This window comes from Pteropus alecto, unplaced genomic scaffold (genome assembly GCF_000325575.1).
Source record: "Pteropus alecto unplaced genomic scaffold, ASM32557v1 scaffold98, whole genome shotgun sequence".
NCBI classification, from domain to species: Eukaryota; Metazoa; Chordata; class Mammalia; order Chiroptera; family Pteropodidae; genus Pteropus; species Pteropus alecto.
Window position 1 is genome coordinate 14,661,885 of NW_006443570.1, and position 25,523 is coordinate 14,687,407.

Consider the following 25,523-nt stretch of genomic DNA (forward strand, 5'->3'; position numbering starts at 1 on the left):
ACTTTAAATTTAGATTACTATCATTACTATCAAGAAATTATAATAAGAAATTAATAATATTGCCTGCCTCTGGTGAAGGAAACTAGATGGCTGCAAGACAAAGTTAGGGCAGAGAATAACACTGTATATGCTTTTGTACATTTAAAATTTTGAACTATGTGGATGTATTACTTATGTACTAGCAACTGAAGATTTTAAATAAGTTTAATAAAAAGCTTTACCTAATTAATTCTATGCCATTCTGACTCCTTATCTCATATCTGCCTGAGCATTTAAGTGGACAACTAGCATGTCATTCACTTATTTATTAATATGTGTAATTGACTCTGTTATCTCCTCAATGAAGTTGGAAAAGTTATTATCTCTTCCAAGTGTTTTAGATCTACCACCCCCAACACCTCATAATGCTGTGTAAAGACTAGGCTTTTGCAGGCTGTGTTTCATAGGAATTCTAATGAACATTTGAGTTACAAAACATGAACCATAGGTTTACTTCAAATATTACTCCCTAGATACATTAAGAGGCCTCCAGGTAAAAAGTCATTTTGTGAATTCAAAAAGCTTTGGAATTATGAATCAATTCTTGCTCAAACTTATTTCATAGAACAGCTTTTTAAAAAAGCTAGAACTATGATTCAGGTGTGTCAGCTACCTTCTAAAGAGTCTTACAGATAAGAACAATTTCCTCTTTGAAGAAATATTACTTGGGTTTTTTTGCTCCCAAGTCCTTTGGATGTTTTAAGGCATTGTACTTTATGCTACCTAGCAGAGAAATGAAACTGGAGAAATTTACAGGTTAAAGCAGAAATTCCTAATCCTCTTGGAGTTACAAAATCTTATGTGGTTTTAAGGAGAGTTTTAAGTTGAAAAAAACGAAGAACTCTCAAAAATTAGCTGCCCCAAGATGCATTAGATCAGATGAACTGCTTATAGCTGGAAGTTTTCAATGGAGTATCAGATAAAATAGTCTCAAATTAAGTGGAAAATTGGAGTATAAAATTCCTAAAGTACATTCTAAAAATTCCACTAAATTCTTGCTTTGTCAGAGCCAAGAATACCATTAAATGCTGACATGCAAAATACAAACAACCCAGCTATCTATCCTCTTGGTGCTAATCTACTGATATTACTATTATTAAAATTAAAAACTAATCAAGCTCCTATCAACCTACTACGCCCCCAACTTGTGAATACATACATAAATATGTGTATCAATTTATATAGCTAAGGACAGATTTGTCTACAAAAACAGAAGGTAATTTTTAGGTACTTCATTAGTGAGTGCACTCACTATTTCTATCATAGGAGGTAGCCAAGTATTCGTAAATGAAACTTTATGAAATTTCCTGAAAAAGATTCTCCAAAACTGAGTATGCTTTTCAAACTTAACTCCATAAATTCATTTAGAATTTTCAAACTTTGTGTTATCATTTCAAAAGTGAAAATCATTTATACAAACTTATTCTCTCTGGGATAATAGCTTTATAACTAGTACTGCCATGCAATTTCAATTCCTGTTGTCATATGATAAACATTACTATGGTTCCTTATAAAGGAGCGGGGTATGGCATGCTGAAAGGATGGTATGAGCCTACGTCCCAAAAAACATCATTGGAAGGCCAAACCAATTGGGACCATCAACCTTTGGGTAAAGCGCTTAATATCACTTGTTGAAGCCACTTTTGACTTGCTTCCTTAAATATCCTCAGACTAGATGACTTTATGATAGCTTGAATAAATAACAAATTGGTAACAAGAGAATTGTCTCATTTGTGCATACATACTAAGATTGATTGGTACTCCTAAGAACCTCTGCCCTATCAATCAGTTTCATAGTCCTTGTGTAAATGCAATGTCCTTATGACACTATCAGTTTCTTATCTAATAGCATCTTCACATAATCATTAGATTCAAGTAGTGAATACCTACTAAATTGTAAAATTAATGAAACAAAAAACTAGTTAAGCAATAATCTGTTAAAGTAGATAAACGAATACTTCCTTTAAAAATGTTATGTTACCTCAAAAGTTAAATAAATTTTGGGGGCCAATGAGTCTTTAGTGTTCATTCGCATCTTCATAATCTTATTGTTTTAAGAGTTTGGAAAGATGCTTAATGTATAGCTATTATTATTAATCTTTAAGAACATGTTAGGTACCGATATACCAACCTTTTTTTTCCAAATTGTAAAAAGATTCCTCCAATTGGAAATACTAAATTTCAATGTATTGTTCCAACAATTTTTATTTTAATTTATTTCTTTAACCAAGACTATTAGGATATTAATTTTTAAAAAAAAAAATTTAAGAAAAATACTAGCCCCAGACCTGTTAAACCAGTCTATGTGACAGGTAAAAATAAAAAAAAAAAAGTTCCTAGTTATTGACTGAAAAGGAAATAGACTTTTACATACTGATCTACACCTGAACCTGTACTTTAGAGAAGTCAGTATCAGATGAGGGAGTTCTGAGGCTGGCTTTCTTTCAAACTGCCAGTTCTTTGATATAACCTAGTCATTATTTGAACTATAAGTTCACTAAGCCAAATGCCATCATTTCCCAAACTTTCCTCACATTTCAAAAACAATTAAATCTTATGCTTGATATATTTCTATTCTGCACTGATAAATCCAAAACAAAACTTCTGCAACACAGGTTAATATTTTGCCTTTGACATTTTTCATATGCCCACTTTACAATGCTTGTTAATTATTCTTGGATTCACAACAGTCCTCCTATTATTAGAAATGAGGAAAATGAGGCAAAAGAAGTGGGGAGACTTGCTACTTTTTAACAAGCAGGCACCTACCTGGACACGGCTGTTGCTGTCCTGTTCTATGTTAGACCACAATGCTTTCCTTAAAAGTGCCTGTCAAAAAGGCAGCACGGAAATCCTCATCACAGACATCCAAGGCATTCCCACCAAGAAGAGACAAGTCAGAGAATTCCTACCACCCAGGAAGAAGAAACCATGTAATGAAAGTAAGCATGCTTCTCAACCTGCACTATGGGGCTGGGAGAGAAAAATGAATGGAAATTAAAAAAAAAAAAAAAGCGAGATTAAAAGGACCAACTTCTGAGACTGAGGACCAAGTTATTAGGTTTATTCCACTCACTGGGAAATCACAGAAACTGCTTAAGTAGGAATGAAATCAATCATTAAGTTCTAGGGTCTTTTGGTTTCAGTCTTAAATTTAAACCCCAAAACAAAAATATCTGAAATTAAAGTATTTCCCCTACCGGAGCAGCTATATTCTTATCTGTTTCTATAAAACCCGCAGGCCTACATGGAGTCCCTGGTATTTAGAGCTGATTGCAAGTGTCCACGAGTGTCTACTTTCCCGTGTCCAAATCCAAAAATAATGTTGGCGCTGACCCGGGCAGGACCTTGACTCACATTTCCCTCTGAAATCATTAGCCTCACTTCACCTTCCGACGTCCTCTCTCCAACAGCTTCCCTTGATCAGTATGGCAAACGGAAAGTAGAGAGTAACAACAGGCACATAAATTTTACTACGTCCCCAAGAGAAAACAAAATAAAACTCTAAGAGCTAGAACTGGCCCTTGCTCCCACCATGTTAAAAAAGACACAGCGAGAGCAAAAGAAGCCCGGGTCTCTGCTCCCCACACTTCACTCTGCAAGAGAGAGTTAGAAGACTTCAATGCAACTGGACCCAACCCTTAACATAACCTTCCCACGTGGGTCTTCTCCCTCTCCCGAGCGCAAGGTCGCATTGGAGAGACCAGAGGAAGGAATCTGACCACGCCGAGGTTGGGGCGGGAGGAGTGGAGGGGCGAGCTCCAGGCAGACATCCCAGCCCCTTCCTAGAGGCCCTGAGCTGTATTCCTAGTTCTGGTGTCTGAGCTTCCACCTCCAGAGACCTTAGGCCCCTCCACATCTCTCCAGAGGGGAACTCGAGGACCCGGGGCTGCAGGGAGGGTTGGGCTGCCTGGCACCTGGTCGGGACTGGATGGAGCCCGGGCCGCGTGCGGGCGGAAGATGGGAGCCGGCCCCCTGCTGCCGCCGCCCCTCTCCAGGCCCCATCCTCTCCGGATCCCAGATCACAGACTCTGAGGCGGCCCTCACCTCCAGGCGGCGACGTCTGCGGTCCCGCGGTCCGGGAGCCCCTGCGCGGAGGTGGTGCAGGGCGGGAGGAGACGCCGGGAGCTCCGACGATGGCTGACAGGCGCGCAGCCCCGGGCCGGCCCAGCACACGGGGAAGGGGCGGGGCTTCAAGGGAGCCAGCCCACCCACGCCCCGCCCCTGCCTCCCACCTCAGCGGGCAAGCCCCATGAGGTGACTATGTCCGGGGTTACTCGAGGCCGTTCACCTCCGACCCCGCTCAGGGCTGTGGCGCGGTCTGGCAGGCAGAGAGGCAAGGCACGGGCCGCGAGGGCCAGGCGACAGCCAATGGGAGAGCGGCGCGGGGCGGGGCAACGTGAGGCGATGCGGATGGTCCGAGCGCCGCTCTGCCATTCCCCACCAAGCGGCAAGAGGGCGGGCGGGTTCCGGCGGGTCGTGGCGCTCCCGTCCTGGCCTTCACCGCTCTTTCTGCCGAGGTGGTTGCAGGGCTAGCCGGCCGGCTCCCCCTCCTGGTGAACATGGGAGTGGGAGAAATGGCCTTGCATGCACCTCCCATCGGAGAAAGAGGCGTCCGGGGCCAGCTTGCGTGTAACGCGAGCCCAGAACCAAGGACTGTGTAGGATAGTTGGTGTGCGGGCCTCGTAAGGACCTTTTCGTGTTCAGTCCTAACGCCCTGAAGAGGTGGGTACTGCATCTGTGAATTGCTCAGGATTACACAGGCTGATTTCTAGGTTAGTGCAGGGTTACTGACCCGTATTCTGAAACAACATAACCAACCTCCCTTGGCTTGGTCCTCAGACCCAAAACAGCCCTCCTCAGAGGAATCTGAGATGCTGGATGCTGGAGTATTGAGAGGAAGCCTCAGTAAATGAAGCTCAGTAAGAAGGGCAGAGTGCCAAAGCACAACAGTCTTTTCTGCCTGCCCTGAACACGGAAAATAGATGGCAGTATATTGCTGACTGCTTGGATTGGAGCGTGCCTCGCAACTGCCACTGTGGTTACAACTAAGGCTTTGAGAAGAAGCCAACAAATTTCTCCAGTTTTGCCAGTTATTTCACAGCAAGACTTGCACGGTGGCTGTGTGTTGAAAATAAATAGGAATTGGAAAGAGTCCCAACACATAATACAACTACTGGGCAAGAGAAAAAGAGAATAGGAGAAAATTGCACTTCGGAAGACTGGAGTGAGTTTAATCCCTTCCAAGGATTTGCTGGAGCACCCAGAGTCCTTTCTGATCCTTACACAAGCTTGTGCTAAAGGCCAGAGAGATACAGAGGATGTGATTTGGTGGGAAATTCTATGCAAGAGGGCAAACAGAGTAGAGTAGAGTAGAATACTTTATAGAGTAGAAATACACACCTGAGGTTATAAGTTTTGGGGTGGAAGTAGAGACAGAAAGATAGGAATACTGGTCAATAAGAAACAATATTCATCTAGGAGCCCTCATAATACCACTAGGTGGTGGCTTCTCCAAGAGTTTATCAACCTAAGATAATAGGGACTAGAAACAAATTTGGAAAGATGTCGACTTTACAGAGCAGTGACTCACATTTCACAATAGCTGTTTCTGTCATTTGTCATTGGATGTATCTGTCAGTTGAACAAAGATAGGAAATCAGAACTTAATTAGACACAACTTCCTGATTTAACAAGATGTTTGATTTGGCAGAATGAAAAAAAAAAAAAATAGGCCTGGGAAGAGGGAAGTTTTACCTCTCCCTAATAGTGCTCTCTGAACTGGCCTGAAGAAAGTGACTTTGGAAAGGACTAAAATTCTTGATGTTACCTCTTTTTATTTTTCATTTACCTTTTCCAGTTTCTATTAAGTAATAGGAACTCTAGCCTCAAGAGTTCTTCTTAATGGTTTTTGCTGTTTATTGGCCTTAGAAGCACTGCAAAACCAGGCGGTTATCCTCAAAAATTGTCCTTATGTGAAACTTCAGCAAGACCTTACATGTCCTGATTTTGACCTCACTGAATGTTTGAAGTAATTAAACTCCCTAAAGAACTACCCAAGGAAAGACCTTATAAAAGAAAATGAAGGATGAGTTAGGACACACCAAGACCACTTACAGAGGATTGAATAATCTAATTATTATCATCAAATGTTAAGATAAATGGGCAGAGAATGGGAAGAGAGCTGTGTCTTTAAGATGATACACTTAGAATTTCAATAACTCGAAAGTGTTGTGTTATTTGGTACATGCCACAACCTGCTATAGGCTCTTTACAGCAGTTCCACGAGTTCTTGCCACACAGCCATTATGTCTGTAAGAAGCAAAGGGTGGAGAGAACTTACTATACGAGACTAACAGGTGGAAGAGAAGGGAGTGAGTAGAACATTTCTAGAAGGTGAGAGGTGAACATTTCTAGAAGGTGAAACATTCTCATATGTTTAAGTCCTAACCCCCACTATCTCACAATGTGAATATATTTAGAGATACGATCTTTAAAGGGGAAATTAAAATGATATCATTAGGGTGGGCCTTAATTCCAAATGACTGGTGTCCTTATAAAAAGAGGAGATTAGGATTAGAAACACAGAGGAAAGACCATCTGTGAATCACAAATTGATAGAGCATTTGCCAGAATTGTGGCTCTTATGCTGGAGAAGACAGCCATCTATAAGCCAAAAAGAGAAGCTTCAGAAGAAACAAACTCTGCTGACACCTTGATATTGGACTTACAGCCTCCAGAACTGTGAAGAAATAAATTTCTGTTGTTTAAGCCAGGGACCCCCAACCCCTGGGCCACTGACTGGTAGTGGTCTGTGGCCTGTTAGGAACCAGGGCCCACAGCATGATGTGAGTGGCATGCAAGCAAGTGGAAGCTTCATTTATACTTCCAGCCGCTCCTCAGCTCCACCTCAGATCATCAGGCATTAGATTCTTATAGGAGCACGAACTCTATTGTGAACTGTGCATGCAAAGGATCTAGGTTGTGCATTCTTTATGAAAATCTAATGCCTGATGATCTGAGGTGGAGCTGAGGAGGTGATGCTAGTACTGGGAAGCTGCTGCAAATACAGATTAATATTAGCAGAGAGGTTTGACTACACAGAGACCATAATAAATCAACTGCTTGCAGACTCATATCAAAATCCTATCGGTGAGTGGCAAAAGGCAATTAAGTTGCATCTGGTGGCAGGCTTTGTAGTGGCAAGTGAGTTGATGTATTTCAATTGTACAGCTGTATCTGGTGGCATCTGATTCTGCATGGTGAGTTGTATAATTATTTCATCATATGTTACAATGTAATAATAACAGAAATGTAATGCACTTGAATCATCCTGAAACTATCCCCCCAACACCTGGTCCATAGAAAAATTGCCTTCCATGAAACTGGTCCCTATGCCAAAAACGTTGGGGACTGCTGGTTTAAGCCACCCAGTCTGTGGTACTTTATTATGGGAGCCCTAGAAAACTAATACAAGGTTCCGAATATCAAACTAAACACCAAAACAGAGTATCTATGCTTTGCTCCTTAGATGATAAGCCATGTAAATTTTATAAGAGCCATAGATAGGAGAGGATAAATTCTCAAAAATGAATAAGCCCAGAAATACATAAATAGTATGTGTGTCACTGTCCAGGCCATATTGGCACTCACAGGTTTTTCAAGACGGTTGTGTAAAGGTATCAAGTATTTATCCTGAACATTACAGCTATCTTCCAATCTTAAAGATGATCTCTAATATTGTGTATCACTATAATTGAAAATAAATTTTTAAAAAATTGAGAAAAGAAAAGATGGTCTTTCACCCTATTGTGGGGAAAAAAAGAAAAGTCTGAGGGGTCCCTATCTTTAAGGTGATTACAGTCTAGTGGGAAATGCAAAACTAAACACGAAAACGGAGTGTATATATCTTGCTCCTTAGATGATAAGCCATGTGAATTTTATAAGAGCCATAAATGGGAGAGGATAAATTCTCTAAAATGAGTCAGCCCAGAAATATATAAATAGTATGTGTATCACTGTCCAGGCCACATGGGCACTTTATTGTCTATTCTACTTTATGGCAGTGTCTCTAAAAGTCTGTTCCACCAGAGCCCCTGAGACAGAATCACTAGGTGCTTGTTTAAAATGCAGATTCCCAGCCTCACTTCAGACTCTTTTTTGAGCAGTAATTATTCACCCTCAAGTTTGAGAACAATAGTTTAGGGTTTATTCTTATTGTTCCTCTCTTTGCTGCTAGTGTCTCTCAATAAACAGCAATGCTTCCTACACCTGCCCTTCCAAGATCGGAAAGTATTATCAGGTCAGACCAGAAGTGACCAAGAGAGGGAAGAAAGTGCCGTAATAAAAAATGGAACAATGAAGAGCCCCCTGTCCTGGTGGCTGACATATTTCCAAATTCCTTAAGTAGCAAGGTCAGTGATCAACCTTTAGGACAGAGGACAGAGGAAATACTGGGATGTTATTTCCTACTGGTCCCCAATATATAACATACACTCTAATCTGGCTTCTAATTCTTGACATGCTTATTCTTACCTTTGCTTATGCTGACAAACTCGTCCTTCCTCCCTTCTAACTTTCTGAATCTTTCTAGTCCTTGGAAGTCCCCTGTTCTCTAAGATCTCTTTACTTCTCCAGCTTCTACTGATCTGTCTCTCCTCTGAATTCCTGTAACAATCTGGTCACCACCACACAGTTCTGCATTTATTAGGCTCTAATTTTTTGTGTGTATGTTGATTTTATCTCCAGCTAACTTTAAGAATCTGAAAGCTAGCAAGCATTTCTTATAGTTTGGTACTGTCCTCTATAACTCTTAGAGTAGGGCTAGGTATGGCTATTAGTAAGTGCTTCATTGACTGAAATAAAGATTAGCTCTGTACCTGAGAGGCCACACTGCTCCTGATGTCTGCTTATCCATCTTCACATCACCTCTAGGAGGCAAAGTATTCTAAGTAGAACACTTAGCTGCTTTAAAGATGGACAGACTTCATTAAGAAAATCAGTTCACTGATGAGAATTGTGGCTCCAGTCATGAGACAGAGAAAAACAAGACACAGAGGCCTTTATCTGAACACTATGTTCCTTTGCTCCAGTCAACCATTCAAGTTCATCCAGAGCTAAGAGCCTGGGAACTTCATACCATGAGGTCAGAAAATGTCCTCGGGGAGGCCACTTTTTCAGTCCTGATGATGAAAGGTAGAATTGCACAAGAAAGGACAGGGTTCATAGTGGAGGTCCACCACGATGTTTTCACATGGACACTTGGGTTTTCACAAGGCGTTTCAGTTCTCTCTCCTTTCTTATTATCTAATAATGAACACTTCCAGTCCCTATCTATACTATCTATATCTGGCAGTCACTAAATCTTAGGTGCTTCTTCTACAACATCTCCAATACCTTTTTTTTCTTTTTTAATCTTCCTAAGTCCAACACACCTCACAACTAAATACCTAGAGAAAGTGCCCTTTTACCTAAAGGCAGGAAAATGGACAACATGACTCCTTGTCCTACCCAGTCTGGGGATTCTGGTAAGTTCACTTTCTGCTCCTGTCCTCACCTTCTCTTCAGACTTCTCTAGTGTCTTCATTACTCCTATTTCAGACTAAGTTTTTTCCTGCTACATGTTTGGGCCTCCACCTGTGTACTCCAAATACCCTCCCTCTCCATTGTTATTTTTATCTATGAAACACAATACATAATAAAATACAACATTAATCATTTTCATAGAGCCTTTACTTTTTTCAAGGAAAACTGAGCCACTGCTCAACTTCCTTTTATCCTTTTAATCGTCAGTCTTAAAGTTTTCCTATGTTATAGGAAGATTTCACAATGTCCCTGTCTTTCTTTTTAATCTCATGTCTGGCTAGAATACTAGCCCTGCAGGTAGAAAGCTATTTCCCTAACACAAGTCTTGTGAATCAGTAGACCTGCTATGCTGATGTGCCACATTTTCTTAACAAAAATAAAAAAGAAGGATATAGGAAACCAAAAATAAATAAAAATAAAATGTAGTTTAAATAAATGAATGAGATAGCCATAGTTATTTGAATAGCATAGTTTTGGGGGTGAATACAGGCAAGGAGAACTGAAAAGAACTGATTCTTGGTATTGGCAGTCTAAGCCAGATACCTCGAGAGCAGCAGGAACATTGCCTTCTCTGTGTTCTGTATTGCAAAGAGCTTGAACTCTTTAATCAGATAGACCAGGCTTTAAATCCTGACTGTCACTAATTAGCTCTGTGCCCTTGAGCAAATGACCCCCTTTCTGAGCCTCAGTTTCCTTTTCTATAAAACTGAGGTATAATATCTACTTTGCAAAGTTGTGTTTTGGACTAAATGTTATAATCAAAATGTAAAGTTTCTAACACAAAGCTTGGAACACAGTAGGCAAATTGAAAATATTACTTCCCCCTTTCTTTCTGTGCCTCTCTCCATTTCCTACTAGTGTTCAGTACAGGAACAAAATATTCTATGGATGCCCACTTGATTCAGGAATGACCGTGTTATTAGATTTACCACCCACTCTATCCTGGGCCAATATTCCCAAGGTAATAGAGTGTGTGGTCAGGGACCTAGGGATAATCTGAATCCTCTACCTTTACTTGGAGAGAGCAAATAAACAGAGGTGACTGTGGTCTGAGCTTCTGAGAACCAACTGAAGGGTTGGCACTGTGAGTGTATGCCTGGCCCTGTTCAGTCCCATGATTGTGCCACACTGAAAAGACTCTGGCCGCTTAGACAAGGATGTGGAACAACAGGAACTTTCATATACTGCAGATTGGAGTGTAAATGGGGACACTTCTTAGAAAACAGTTTGGCATTAATTAATAAAGCAGAACATATCCTGCATATGCTATAACCCAGCTTCCATTTCTGGATTTATACTCTGAAGAAACTTTCAAATGTTCCCCAGGACCATTGTTCATTATGGCCCCAAACTGGAAATAACCCAATGTCTCTCAGCAGTAAAATGGATAAAGAAATTATGGTACATTCATATAATGAAATAGTATAAAGCAATGAGAATGAACAAACTATTGCTACATGAAACAAAAGGATGAATTTTAGACATGATATTAAGAAGAAGAAAAAAAGCCAGACAAAAGTATGTTATATAAAGTTCAAAAATAGGCAAAACTCATTTATGATGGTAAAAATCTGAAAAATGGTTAGGGTGGTGGGTAGTGACTGGGAGAGGCTACAAAGAGAGTATTCACTTTGTGCTTGCTTTAAAATCCATAGGGTCTGAAAGGCAAGGGGTGCCAGAAGCAGGCACGTGGGACACCTGAACCCAGAGCAGAGGCTGTGCTTTCCCCACACTGGGACTTTCCTGACACACCAAATCCTTGTCCCTGCCCAGTGCGAGCACTGACGTCCACTATCCTCGTGTCTGCCACCACCTAACACTTGAGAGAAGTTTTATACAAGGGTAACAAGATGTTCAATTACAATAGGCCCAGTGCAGGGAGGCTCCCTGCTGGACAGTAAGGTAGTGGGCACCCCTACCGGTGGGGACTTCCTCCGGAGGCAATCGGTCACCGTGCCCAGCTCCAAGTTCCACCAGAATTAGCAATTCAAGGGCGAGCTGGCCCCAGCTCTGAGCTCTCAGGATAGCCACTTCCGAAGCCACTTTTTCTCTGAAAGGGGCTAGCGGCTGCTGCCCATATAGAAGCGGCTGGGGAGTGGTCAAGTCAACTCCAGCCACTACAAGCAGCAGCTATGCCGCCTCCTCGAGAATGGCGCCTGTAAGTGCGGGGACGAGTGCCAGTTCGCGCATGACATCCATGAATTCCGAAGCCTGACTCGCCACCCCAAGTACCAGATGGAGCTGTGCCGCACCTTCCACACCATCGGCTTTTGCCTATATAGGCCCCACTGCCACTTCACCCAAAACGCCGAGGAGCTTCGGAAGTGGCCATCCCGAGGGCCCGGGACCTATCGGCTGACTGTTCCCGCCTCCTGCATGGCTCTAGCTTTGCTGAGTTTCGCAGTGCTGCCGCCACCACCGCTGTCCCGGGGCTGCTGAATAGCCGCATGTCCATCACCCCACCCCACCATCCTGAATGCCGATAACTTCCTGGTCTCCCCAACCCTGGCCGCTTGTACCAATAACCCCTTTGCCTTCTCCAGCCAAGATCGGCTGAGCCTCTTTGCCCCCGGCATGAGGCTTCCCGGGGGTGGCTCCCGGATCACCTTCCTCTTCCGACCCATGTCCGAGTCCGCTCGCATGTTTGACTCTCCCCCCATACCCCCCAGCCCTCAGGATTCTCTCTCAAACCAGGAGGGCTACCTGAGCAGCTTCTGCAGCAGCCAGTGGCTCAGACTCCCCCACCTTAGACAACTCAAGATGCCTGCCCATTTTCAGCAGATTTCCATGTAAAATGACTAAACCAGGATAGGGAGGGACCCCCTGCCCACTCCACACTATCATCCACCCCATACTCACATCCCCTAACTTCACCTCCCTACCCTACAACCCCTATGTTAACAAGGTTAAGCTCGACCCCTTTCTCTCAGAATCTTATAGTGCCCCTCCCTCTCCCCCCTTTTCACCCTCTAACTGGAATCCCCCTCCTTGAGTTTATAGCCCACTTACCATGCATAACAGACAAGTCCCATATTTGTCAGTAGATGCCTTTTTGTCTGCTTAAGCCTTAAGTGCGAAATCACAAAAGAAAAAGCAGTAACAGTTTACAGAAGGTACTTAGTGCCTTGTAATCTAACTTTGTCACAGTGACTACATTGCTTCTTCAGCGCCAGAGGGCACCTGTGGGCATTCCGGAGCTTCTGCCCCAGGGGAGCAAGACCAGTAGCTCCCTCCACTGGCCATACAACTAACTGTACCTTCCCTTATTCAGTCTCCTACACATTTTCTCTCCTTTTCCCAGTACCACTCTATACTATACCCCTTTGGAGAGTTGTTGCCAAACCTAGGTTTTGCGGGGAACCTATCTGGACATTCAAAACCTTTTTCTTCCCGCACTGAACCTCTTGATGAGTCTTGCCTGGGTTGGTGTAGGTCTACAGGAAGGAAAACTGAAAAAGTGGATGAAGAATGTGATATAAGCGGAACTTTGTGATTTAATTTCGTTTCTTTTTTCTTTTTTTTTGTAAGTGGGAAGGAAAGGAAAGCTAGATGGACTATGAGAGGCTTGATTTTGGGGCTAAAGTTCCCTAGTTCATATGAGACATCTAAAAAAAAAGAAAGGAAAAAAAGCTAAAAAGAAAAGAAACATGTAAGGAGTGATAGTTCATTGGTATTCATTCCACATACAGTATCTGTGTAAAACGATTTCCCATTGAAGTAGCTTTAATGGTTTTTGCTCTAGAATACCATAGGTCTCTCCTAAAAACACTCATGTCATGCTTTCTCTCCTGGGTTTTAAACTTCATTTAACTTTCAGAAATTGGAGAGCAAGTTTTGCTTGTCACTGCACATCAATATAAAAAAGCTCATTTAATTTGTCAAAACATATTTATTGCCAAACTATGCTTTTATGTTTTTTGTTAATTTTGTTTATATTTATCAAGATGATAAATCCATAGAATATATTCTTTAATGTCAAATAATGATCTTCATATACATCTTAATATTTTGCGATGTGTCCTTTCCTGTTTTCCAGTTCTAATATATTATTCTTCTGTGTAATTTTACATTGTAAAATTATTTTTGTAACTTTACACTTATTTAGTTATTTTATTTTAAAAATGAAAAATTTATTTTAAAAAATGCAAAGAAACTGTTGGACTATTTATTTTAGAAATTTTTCCCCTTTGGTTGGACCGAAAATTGAGTTTCTTTCTCTTTAGGCCTTTCCCAACTAGAACTGAGAATGTATATAGAAGTTCTGTGACAGTACAGGAGGAAAACAACTTTTTATATATATAGCTTCTAAAGGGGGATGGGGGAGAAACCCTTTGACCTCCCTGTGCCCATCTCAAGACATTCTGATGGCAGATTTGAGATTCCAGATCCCAGATTTAGAGTTTTCCATTGTTAATGCAAACAGAACTGACAGACATACATTAAGATGAATGTAATAATTATCCCTCTTGCTGGTCACTACCATTGCTTTCTAGTTTTCTTTGTGCAAAGTTGTTTTTAAAAAAACTCTTTGTAATGACTATTTACAGTTTAAAAATCAATAAACTTCATTTTTTCCAATAAAATAAAATAAAATACATAGGGTCTGAAAAGATGTTCAACATCACTAATCATCAAAGAAATGCAAATTAAAACCACAATGAGATATCACCTCACACTCATCAGAATGACTATCATTAATAAATCAACAAGCAAGTATTGGTGAGGATGTGGAGAAAAGGGAACCCTCGTACACTGTTGGTGGGATTGTAAATTGGTGCAGCCATTATCTATGGCAGCTCCTCAAAAAATTAAAAAATAGAACTACCATATGGCCCAACAATTCAACTTCTAGTTATTTATCTGAAGGAACTGAAAACACTAATTCAAAAAGATATATGCACTCTATGTTCACTGCAGCATTATTTATAATAGCCAAGATATTGAAGCAATCTCGGTGTCCAGCAATAGAAAAATGGAGAAGATGTGGTATACATACACAAGCCAGAAAAAAGAATAAAATCTTGCCACTTGTGACAACATAGATGGACCTAGAGGGTATTATGCTAAGTGAAATAATTCAGACAAAGACAAATAACGTATGATTTCATTTATATGTGTAATCTAAAAAACAAATGAACAAACAAAACAGAAACAAACTCATAGATAAAGAGAATAAACTGATGAATGCGAGATAGAAGGGTATTGGGGGGATTGGGTAAAAAGAGTGAAAGGGATTAAGAAATATAAATTGCCAGTTACAAAAATAGTCATGGGGATGTAAAGTACAGAACAGAGAATATAGTCAATAATATTGTAATAATTATGTATGGTGTGAGATGGGCACTAGACTTATCGGGGTGATTACTTCATAAGGTATAGAAATGTCTAATCAATATGTTATACATGTGATACTAATATAATATTGCATATCAACTGTAATTGAAAAATCAATTTAAAATATAAATACTACATAGAGTATAATTCATTCATTTATATAAATTCAAAAGCAGGCAAAACTAAAAAAATATTTTTAGTAATATATAGTTCACAATTTTAAAAAAGTATGAGAAAATAATGATTGGGAGGAGGAAAAGGAATGTGATCAGAAGAACAGACATACAAAGAGCTTCTAAGATACTGGCAATGTTCAATTTCTTATTTTGGGTGAGGGTTATGTGGTGTTCATGTTATTATTATCATTGGTTCTTATTATTTAACATATACTATATTCTATATACTCTCCTATGTATATGCTATACTCCACAATAAAAAAAAAATTTAAAATAAACCCAAGCAAACAAATAAAAAGCATATGCCCTTAAAATAAAGAGTAGCAGAGTGTGGTATTAAAATAATTTTAGAGCTGGAAGAAGTCTTCGAAACCATCTTGTCTAACCATCTCATTAAAGAAACCGAAACAGAGACCAGAGAACTTAAGTAACTTACTCAAAGTGATTCAGTCTAATCTAGAACCTAGGTGAGCCTCCTGTCTTCTTGTCAAGTGCTCTTCCCACAGATCTACCCTGATCATTCAGTCAGTCCTAGTTTTCTCTGATTCTTCCACAGTCATATCTCTCATCTGCACACACCATAAGATTTACGCACGTTATAGTTCTTTTCCTTCTAAATTGGAATTTTTGTTGTGGGAAAAGGAGATCAGGAAAGAGATCCTTTCCTCCACTTAGAAACCAAATATATAGTAGTAGAGAAACAGTTCTAGGTCTATTTCTCTACTGTTACTTATTTTGACTCATTAATGTAGCTCTCCCACTTCTTTGTACCCCACAGTAAGGCTGCTCCAACATGGAGGCTGACTTTTGGGCCTTTGAAATGCAAAGAAAAATAAAAGGGTCTGAGAGGTAATGAAAGAAAACACCTCCACTTTATCTTTGTCTAAACACAAGGTCTCTTTGGGAAGAGTGAACTCTTCTGCCACCTTGTGATGTAGAATGAGAACAGCGAACGAGCCTTCAGATCCTTTCCTACCTCTGCTCCAATGTGGCAACATTATAACATGGCATCTAGGAACTAAAATACCAAAATTCTTAAATAAAGTGGCAGTGGGGAAGTGTTTTATACCATAAAGAAGCAGAGAATCATGTAATCATTTTAAGGTAATAGTAAGCAGAAACCATGTGCCCTACCCACCTGCCCTGCCAAGAGAATCAGGCAACTGTAGCAGGGAAAAAGGAACAAGATAGTACTGCTCTGGACCAAGAAAGACTTGAGGTACTTATGTTCCCTCTACTCAGTTGGCCTCTCTTCTCTGCTCCCTTACTTAGCAAAATATCTTGAAAAGATTATCCACATGTCTTCACCTCCAATTTCCTCTCGGCCTTCTCCTACTTCTACCTCTCTACTGGAACTGCTCTTACAAGATTGTCAAGCGCAGTGGACATTCTGTCCTCATTACACACACTTCTCAGCATTTGACCAACTGATCATTCCTTCCTTGAAATACTCTCTTGGCTTCTATGACATCCATGCTCTTGGTTTTCTTAGTTGAGAGAAGTCTTCTCTGACCACCCTACTTAAAGTAGCCTCTGCCAATGATCCTTTACCTCATCACCTGTTTGTTGCTTCTCCACAATAATTACAATCTTTAACTATCTTGCATATGTATCTGTATGTTGTTTATTATTAGTCCTTTGCATGTTTATTGACTGCTTCCCATCTTTTCATATGAACATAGACTTGGTCTTGCTCTCTGCTAGAATAGTGTCTGACACACAGTAGGCCGACAATAAATATTCACTGAATAAAAGAATGAAAGGCATTATGGCTGGATGTTCAGTACTTCCTCTCCTCTTTCACATTTCAGGCAACACGTTGTCCTTTGCTGACATCTCTTTCCTTTTTGTTTTCCCACTAATATTTCCACTGATGCTCGATTTCCCCAGATTTCAACCTGAATTAAAATGTCAAGCAACATGGTAACATTTAAATAATGATTTGATCAGAGATCATGAACTCCTTCATGGAAAGTCCCTTGAATCAAGCTCCCTTTACATCATTATCAGAGTGTCTGCCTCTAGAATCTTCTTTCACATAGCCAAACCTATCCTGGCCCCAATAGAGTACATTTACAGTAGGTAGAAAGACTACAGAAGATCTGAGTAGATCTTCATTTCTGCTTTATGGTTCACCTAGCTATGCTATCACAAAGTCTACAGAATCTTACACTAGATTTATACTCTTTACTAAAATATATGATTTTTGAAAAACCTTTAAAAACAATTATCTGTCTAGGAAAATCTTCCCAAAATGCAGACAGTATCACTCATCTATGTATTTAGTTCTTCCTCACAACTTCTCAGCCCAATTTATGGGAATGTGGTCTAACTATACTCACTTTAATACTCAGGAGTGGAAAAATGTACAAAACTAAATAGGTATGTCAGTACTGATGTAAATTTATGTGTGTAACTGTGAATGAATTCTAGAGATCATTCAGTTGAAACATTTACAGAAGAAAAAATTGAGGTATAGAGAAGTCAAGCAATTTTATCAAGATGATATAGTTAACAATGGCCTATATTAGAACCCAGATCTATTGACTCCTAGTTCAGTGTAAATCAATGACTCATCCTTTTCCAATTTCCTGCTTTATTCTAGAAATCACTTTCCTTAATAGAAATCTCTATCTTTTTATGTTGGTGTATAAATCTATGTGCCTGTGTCAGAGAGCATGCTTGTGATTGTCTACGTGTCTACCTGCAAGTATTTGTAAAGCATATCACTGGCCGTTTATGCCCTTTCTCCTAGGGAAACCTCTAGGTAATTACAGTTCTTTATATTGGCACCAGCAGTGAAGTCAGGAAAGACCTTCTGAGTCAATTATTAACAAGCAGACTTGGTCCTCTCTCCAATCAACTCTATTCCTGGGTCTTCAGGAAATGGGGCAAAATAATTAGGGTGGAACCAGACTTTCCCACAGCCAAACTTGGTTCCAGGGCTGTGAAAACACCTAAAGACAAAGCTACAAGGGACTGTGACAGATTAGCAGCACCCTATCTCTACAAGGAGCATGTACTCAAGCTGACATGGATACCATCTTGGTTTTCAGCTTAATCATTACATCCTATGATAACAAGAAAGGTAAGTACTTCTCTAGTCTAATATCTTGGAAAATTCAAAGAGAGTCCTACAATGTGTTTGGGGGTCTATTCCAGCAGATTAGAGATACAGCCAATACTCAGTAGGCGATGCTTGCCAGTCATCCAACGTATCCTCTTGCCTCTAGGACTAAAACTGATTCTACCCAGAGAGGTAGCTGTCTGTTTCACAGTGAGAAGTCTTCAAAGAATGTGATACATCCTTTTGCCTTGTTCATGTAACTAACATTAAAAGTCCTTTCACTATCAGATGGCTTTCTTTCCTGGACAGAGCTGTCACAATTTTGGAATTATCATCACCTAAGCCCTCAATTTCATAGCCTCTCATAAGATGTTGTCTTCCCTGTTTAAGGTGTTACATACAAATACAAGGGGATGCTCTTGGGTGGAGAGAGTTAAGGAAAAGGGTGGTGTGGGGTGAAATGGCACTATTTTCTACTCTTAGATAACTGTTTATGTAAAATACAATTTTTCAAAGGCTCCTAAACATTTCATCTCTAAAATTCGTTCATCAGAGTTAAGGCCAAACAGCATAAGGTGCAGTAGTAACAAATTTAACAAATGAAGAAAATTCACGACATCCTGTGTGTTATGTGCCAAAATGCATAAATAACTATGACCTATGGTTTTATGAAAACCTGGAGAGATACCTTCTCCGAGGTTACATTTAATAAACTTTTGAAAGTTTTAAAACAAGAAGGTAGATAGAACAGGAAGTAGAAGATGATAAGCAGTGCTTGAAGGGATGGATTGGTTAGTCTTTCACTAACTTCATTTAATTCTATTTCGCTCTTTTTTTCCCCTAAGGATAACAGATTGGTACTCAGTTTTCTTTATACTAGTCTAACTCTCACTTTTATATATTTTAAAATCTTTCAAGGGGAGTTTTTATCTTCCTAATTGTAATTTTTATGAGAAGAAACTGCATTCTTTTGTATCTCCCTCTCCAGTGCCTGGAATTCTAAAAAGCAAACACCTAGTAAGTCTTTTTTTTCCTTCCAGAACTAAGAGATAGCAGCTGCCAAGTGGAACAGCTGCCTGGGCTCTTCCCAAAGGGTGTGAGAAGCATTAGGGATGTGCTAATGCCAGGTAGGAAATGGGCCCTCTTTGCCATTCCAGAAAAATTTTACTTTTAAAAGATTCTTGTCTCCCCCATTCCTAGCCCATATCTCAAATACCCTATTTTAAATATATGTATTGCCCCCAAGATGCTTTCTGGAAACCAGTTTTTTACACTTAACTGTTATTACCTAAGGTGTGACTATATAAATAAAAAAGATGGGGATAAAGAATGAGAAGGAGGCAGCACTCAACCCTGTCTACATTACAGAAAACGATCTATGAGTATTTCTCTGGGCTGAATTTACTAAAGTCACCTATGTTTGTGGGACCCGCAGCAGGCATGAAGAAAGGCAGGGCTTGTGTATTTAGTACCATAAACACATGCTGAGGAAGAACTAAAAAGAAAGTACAGCAGTAGAGTTTAACAGGGGTCATGAATGGAAGTGGTTTAGCCATTCAGATTAAGAACCAGCATCCTTTATTCTCTCTGGCTTTTCTCTTTCCAGAAGCTCAGGCAGAAGCCAAAAGGTCCACATTCATCCAAAATCTGACTGTGGCTACCCTGCAGTGCCTTGGCTCTGGGAGCAAAGTGAAAGTCAACCTTGTATATTCAGAGAAAAGCCCAAAGGTCAAGCATACTCTGAAGAACTTGAGAGTCATTACTGCTCCCCACAGAAACAGCACTGCCTCCCCAAACTGTCACCTAATCCCCACATCTAAGTTTCAGACTGGATTCCTTCTAATAGGCAAAGGTGAGACTGTCAAATGAGATGGAATTATGCATGACTTTCATCTGACATCCCTGAATGTAGGTAGAACTTAGTAGCAGCTAAAGCCTCAAAGAAATGGATTATCCTTTCCTTGGGCAAATCTCTGTCCTCTCTGAGACTCAGTTTTCTAATATCCAAGGGCCCATCATGGGCCCTGACATGCTGCAATTTTCACATGATCTCCATTTCTGACGGGTCTCCTTTTGACAATGGCTATTTGAATTTGATTTACTTTGAATGTACATAGTAAAATATTCAAACAGCACTGATCAGTGAAAATTAAATCTCCCTCCTACTCCAATCTCTCAATCCTCCAATTCTCTCTCCTTGAGGGAACCACTATTAGGAACGTACTGAATTTCCTTCTAGAGATATTCTGAGCATATGTTTTAAAAACATAAATGGTAGCATACCATATACATTGTTCTGTACCTTGCTTTTTTCCACTTAACATTGTATCTTATAGGCTGTTCCATATTAACATGTATAAATTTGTCTCATTTTCTTTAACAGCAGTACAGTATTGCATTTTATGGCTGTACTATAATTTGTTCTACCAGTTCTCTGTTGGATATTTTGGTTGCTTCCAATCTTTTGCAAAGACAAACAATGCTGCAAGAATAATCTTATACATTCTTTTTTGTGTATCTGCAATTTATCCATAGGATAGATATTGCTAAATTACCCTCCACAGTGGTTGTTCCATTGCAATCCCAACCACACTCTGTGAGAACGCATGCTCCCAGATAGTTGATGAACCATGGTTTTTAACCTTAGCCTTAAATTTCTGTTTCTGCCCTACTTTCCTTTTCCCACCCATTCTTTCTGTCAAGTGGTTTGTGATCAATAAATTGGTATTAGCAGTTCCCCTTTACATATAGGCAATCTCCTAGATGCCATTGCTGCACTGCTAGAAAAATAAAACTTGACACATTCAGAGAAACGGGGGGTTCACAAGCAGAATAATGGGGGAAAAAAACTTCTAAAACTACAGTTTGTTTAGAAGACTAGAGATTGAGAAATAAGTAGATAAGTTCTTGGGCTGTAAATTATATATCCTCAGATGACATGAATGTTTCCATTCCTTTATTATACTTTCTAAAGTTCATATGATAATAATTTTTGTATGAAAAAAATACTCTTAAAAACTTAAAATCTTTTGTCAGTGTGTAGGGGCTTTCACTCAATATTAATGTAAATTAATTCAACCAGACTGTTTCCCTCCTAACTTGTGACACACCCCTTCAGCCAATGGTAGGAGTGATGGGTAATAGTGAACTTAAGTCATTTTGGAGTCTAAAGCACTTTACACAGGGTGAGTCTTTCTTGGATATAGTGCTATGCAATGTTAGACTCAGAGCAATTAAGGACACAAGCTCTTAGAAATTTGGGACGAGGAAAACTGTGAGATTAAGGGGGAGGAGAGATGCCAACAATCAACCTGACCTAATTCAACAATTTGCCTTGGGCTGAATTTACTGCAGGGAATCCAGAGAAGGAGGAAGAGTTTAAGCTGATAACCTGTACTATTTGACCCATACAAAGAGATTAAATGGATGTTTGTGGGTTAGTTTGGGGACCTAATCATCAGTCAGGACACATTTCTACAGAACAATAAATTACAAACAACCCACTTATGAATGGGGTTCTGAAATATTGCCCCATTGATAAGTTTGAAACTGCCTATTCTGAATTTAACATTGAGTACCAGGAGGTGACAGACTCCAAGTAGGGTAGAAATAAAAATTAGGTAAATGGTCAAATTTCCAAGGTCATAAAAGAGATGCCTACTATAGGTGACATCAGTCTGCACAGGAGGATGTCCCAGAAACAGAAGACAGTTTATGGAAAAGTCCCCAGAGCAAAGTAGGAATCTGAAATTGCTCTACCTTGATACTCAGTTCCCCAGCTGATGAGACCTAAAAGTGATGAGCTGCCAACATGAATGGACATTAATTTAGAAGCTAGGCAGAAATGGAAATACACTGACAAATGAAGCCTATTAAGTACACTTTGAAACACTGGCCCCCAGGAGGTAGGAAGACATGCCACAGTGAAATATCATTATCCCTGTGACTAGAAAGCACAGTTCTACTTGGAAGATCTTTAGGTTTTTCTTCTTCTTTCTATCATATCACATGCAGAGTGTTTTCACACCTGTTTTCTCTTTTTGTTTCTCATCTTCACATTATCCTTGTGAAATAGGCAGACTAAGAATTATTTTATTATAATCATCTTACAGATAAGGAAACCAAAACTCAGAGAACTTATATGACTTGTCCAAAGTGAGACTTGTTTATCTCAGCTGTCTCATAAACACATTATCACTTCAGAGAACTGATTGGCACTATGCTGAAAATACTTCACATAATTTTTTTTTTCTTTTGAACCTGTGGCTCTTTGTCTCTGCCTACCTTTCCAACATCATCTTCCTGATCAAACTGAAATCAAAGACTACTCCTTACCCTGTAATTTCATGTACAGTGTCTTAGTACTGTGGCCACGGGCCTTCAGAAGTAAGGAACTATCATTTTCACGTGGACTTAATCAGGACATAGAATAATTTAGATAAGTCAAGTAGAACTTACAGGCCTTAATTTAATAAGCAATGATAGGAGATCATGAAAAATGGAATAGAAACCACTGTCTGAACTGGATTAGGTCAACTCTGGAGGCAAGCGAAGTTAGTGCCAGACTACAGCCAGAATTCATCTGCACCTCATCACTTCCGTAGCTGTTCTAAGTCACTATCATTTCTCATTTGGATTTCTACAATAGCCTCCTAACAGGTGGCTCTGTTTCTATCCTTGCACCCTTACAGTCTATTTCAGTGATCCTTTAAAAATAAAATCATCCTGTCACTCCTCTGCTCAAAACCTTGCAATGGATCCCCATTTCAATCAGAATAAAAATCAAAATCCTTAAACTATCCTACAAGGCCCTCAGCAATATGGACCCATTTCCTTTAGATCTTCATCTCCTACTACTACTGTCCCCTTGCTCATTCCGCTCCAGTCTCACTGGCCACCTTGCTCTTCTTCTAAAACTGGAACATGCTAGACATACTCTACCTCGGGGCCTTTACCTTAGCTCTCCCCTCTGCATAGGTCACTATAGCAGGTCCTCCAATAATGTCATTTCATTTAACATCATTTCACTATAATGTTGATGAGGAAAAAAAGTGGATTTCCAGCTGGGGGCCACCATCTACATGGGTTTTCTTCAATACTCTGGTTTCCTCTCACAGCCCAAAGGTGTGCATGTGAGATAAACTGGCATGTCTACATGGTCCCAGCCTGAGTGAGTGTGGGTGTGGGTGTGAGTGTGTCCTGTGATGAAAGGGCATCCTGTCCAGGTTTGGTTTCTGTCTTCCATCCTAGGCAGTTGGGATAGGCTGTGGCCACCCTGAACTGGCATAAGAGGGTTGGAAAAGAATTATCTTACTTGTTTTTATTAATCTTTATTAAACGTATGCATATCTGACATTTATTTCAATGCTTAACATTAAAAATGTTTTGGAACTTTAGAAGTTTGGTGATGTTTTGATGACATATGCTGTAGGAACTTAACTCTTGTTTATATCAATTAGCCTACAGTAAAATTGTTTTTGTTATATGTCATTACATTTTAAAGTTGCAGTTTCCAAGAACCTATTGATGACATTATTGAGGATTTACTGTACTTTCCCAGGCATCTACTTGGCTAACCTCATCTCCTTTAAGTCTTGGCTCAGTTCTCACCTTCTCAATGAAACCTGACTATACCGCAGGTTGCCAAACCACTGCCCACCCGCACCCCCAGACTGCTCCCTTACCTTGCTCTATTTTTAATTTTTTTTGGTAGTACTTATCTCCTTCTAACATATCATAAAAACTATACTTATTGTTGTCTGCTTCCTCCTCACCCCCACCTCCCTTCTACTTGTTCTCTTGCTTGAATGAATCTGATATGTCCAAAGTACTGAAGCAGTCCCTGGCACATAATATTCATTTTTAATAATTTGGTAAATGAAACTGAGGAGTGCATGAAGTCAAGTGGTCTTTCCTTCTTCTTCTGCCTCCCTCTGCTTTCGCCAATCCCCTCTCAAGAGTAGTTGACTTAGACTCTACTAGACAGAATTGTAGTAGTTATTAAGGCAAATTATATTTCATGTTTTTCCTTGGACTTTGGAGCCACTTTTTTTAAAGAAGGAAACTTTGAACAGTGTTACACCCTCCATCCTTTTATTATTATGGCTTTAAGAATGATAGGCAAACAAGATATGGTCTACTCCTCCACTATGATCTTACATTAGTCTTACAAAGGCCTCATGGGGATTTAATTCATACCTCTTACTAGTATCTCTATCCTCATTTACTCTTGGCATTATTTGGTGCCCACACCCTAAATTTATGGACAGATCAATGAGACCACACTTAGAAGTTTAATATATATATACACATAAAACATACATACACATATTTAATACATATACATATATACATAATATATACATATACATTTAATATATATACATACAGATAAAAGTAGTTTAATATTAGCTGGGTAGAACTAGGGTTTTGTCAGATAAAATCAAAGGCAGGATAAAGTTTTCTCAGTTGTCCTTTCATTATTTCTTTCTTATTTTATAGCCTTTTTACCAGGGATCTTCCAATGTAAGGTCTATCCAGTGATGGGGATTTCATCAGAGACTTTTACCACCACCATCAACACCTCCATAACTCATGGGAATAAAGGAGATAAAACTACAAGTATTGATGATTTTTCTAGTCCTTCGAAACAACAAGGTACAGAATAAGTAGGGGTGAGACAAGAACAGAAAGAAAAAGAAACATTTTTAGCCCCAACATTAGTCTGGGTCTCCTAGGATTTTCCCAGAGGTTGAGAAGTTACACAGTTTACATTAGAAAATCACTTCATTTCTATGCAAAAAAATCAGATTCTCCATAAAGAAGGTCCCAGAAATGTTTGTAAGTGTACCTTAAGTGTACAGTGTTTATTAAATCTACAGTAGTGTACAATAATGTTACACTCACTCACCACTTACTGATGCACCTAGAGCAACTTCTCGTCCTGCAAGCTCCATTCATGGTAAGTGCCTGATTAGGTGTACCATTTTTTATCTTTTATACTGTATTTTTACTGTACCTCTTCTATGTTTAGATATATTTAGATACACGAATACCACTCTGTTACAACTGCCTACAATATTCAGTATGGTAACATGCTATTCAGGTTTGTAGCCTATGAGCAATAGGCTATCCCATATAGCCACGGTGTGTAGTAGCCTATACCATCTAGGGTAGTGTAAGTAGTATAATGTTCGCATAATGATGAAACTGCCTAACAATGCATTTCTCAGAACGTATCCCTGTAGTTAAACGGCTCATGACTATATTAATAACCCTTTACCTCCATACAAGTGAGCTCACCTTGTAGCTAGGTTTGGGGA

General features: G+C 39.7%; 2 protein-coding genes and 1 pseudogene across 9 annotated transcripts in view; 2 read left to right on the forward strand and 1 right to left on the reverse strand.

Annotated features, from left to right (window-relative positions):
* The window catches only part of ACACA (acetyl-CoA carboxylase alpha), a 244,968-nt gene that overhangs the window by 201,346 nt on the left and 18,099 nt on the right, over window positions 1-25,523 (reverse strand). For 2 of the 7 annotated variants that reach the window (XM_015599172.2, XM_015599170.2), the window contains exon 1: window positions 4,087-4,326. The exons of 4 other annotated variants lie outside the window; for them this stretch is intronic. The gene's annotated coding sequence lies outside the window, so the exon portion shown is untranslated. Of the gene's footprint in view, window positions 1-2,808; window positions 2,948-4,086; window positions 4,327-25,523 lie in introns of those variants that run through there. One more of the 7 variants, XM_025041630.1, reaches the window with a different exon arrangement.
* On the forward strand, window positions 2,850-12,436 carry LOC102893793 (annotated as a pseudogene).
* CUNH17orf78 (chromosome unknown C17orf78 homolog) overlaps window positions 18,168-25,523 on the forward strand; it is a 12,358-nt gene continuing 5,002 nt past the window's right edge. Inside the window, exons 1-4 of one of the 2 annotated variants that reach the window (XM_006924924.2) lie at window positions 18,168-18,222; window positions 19,242-19,328; window positions 19,808-20,053; window positions 24,703-24,840. In XM_006924924.2, the coding sequence (XP_006924986.1) occupies window positions 18,168-18,222; window positions 19,242-19,328; window positions 19,808-20,053; window positions 24,703-24,840 (526 nt within the window). The remainder of the gene's footprint in view (window positions 18,223-19,241; window positions 19,329-19,807; window positions 20,054-24,702; window positions 24,841-25,523) is intronic. The other variant, XM_025041634.1, reaches the window with a different exon arrangement.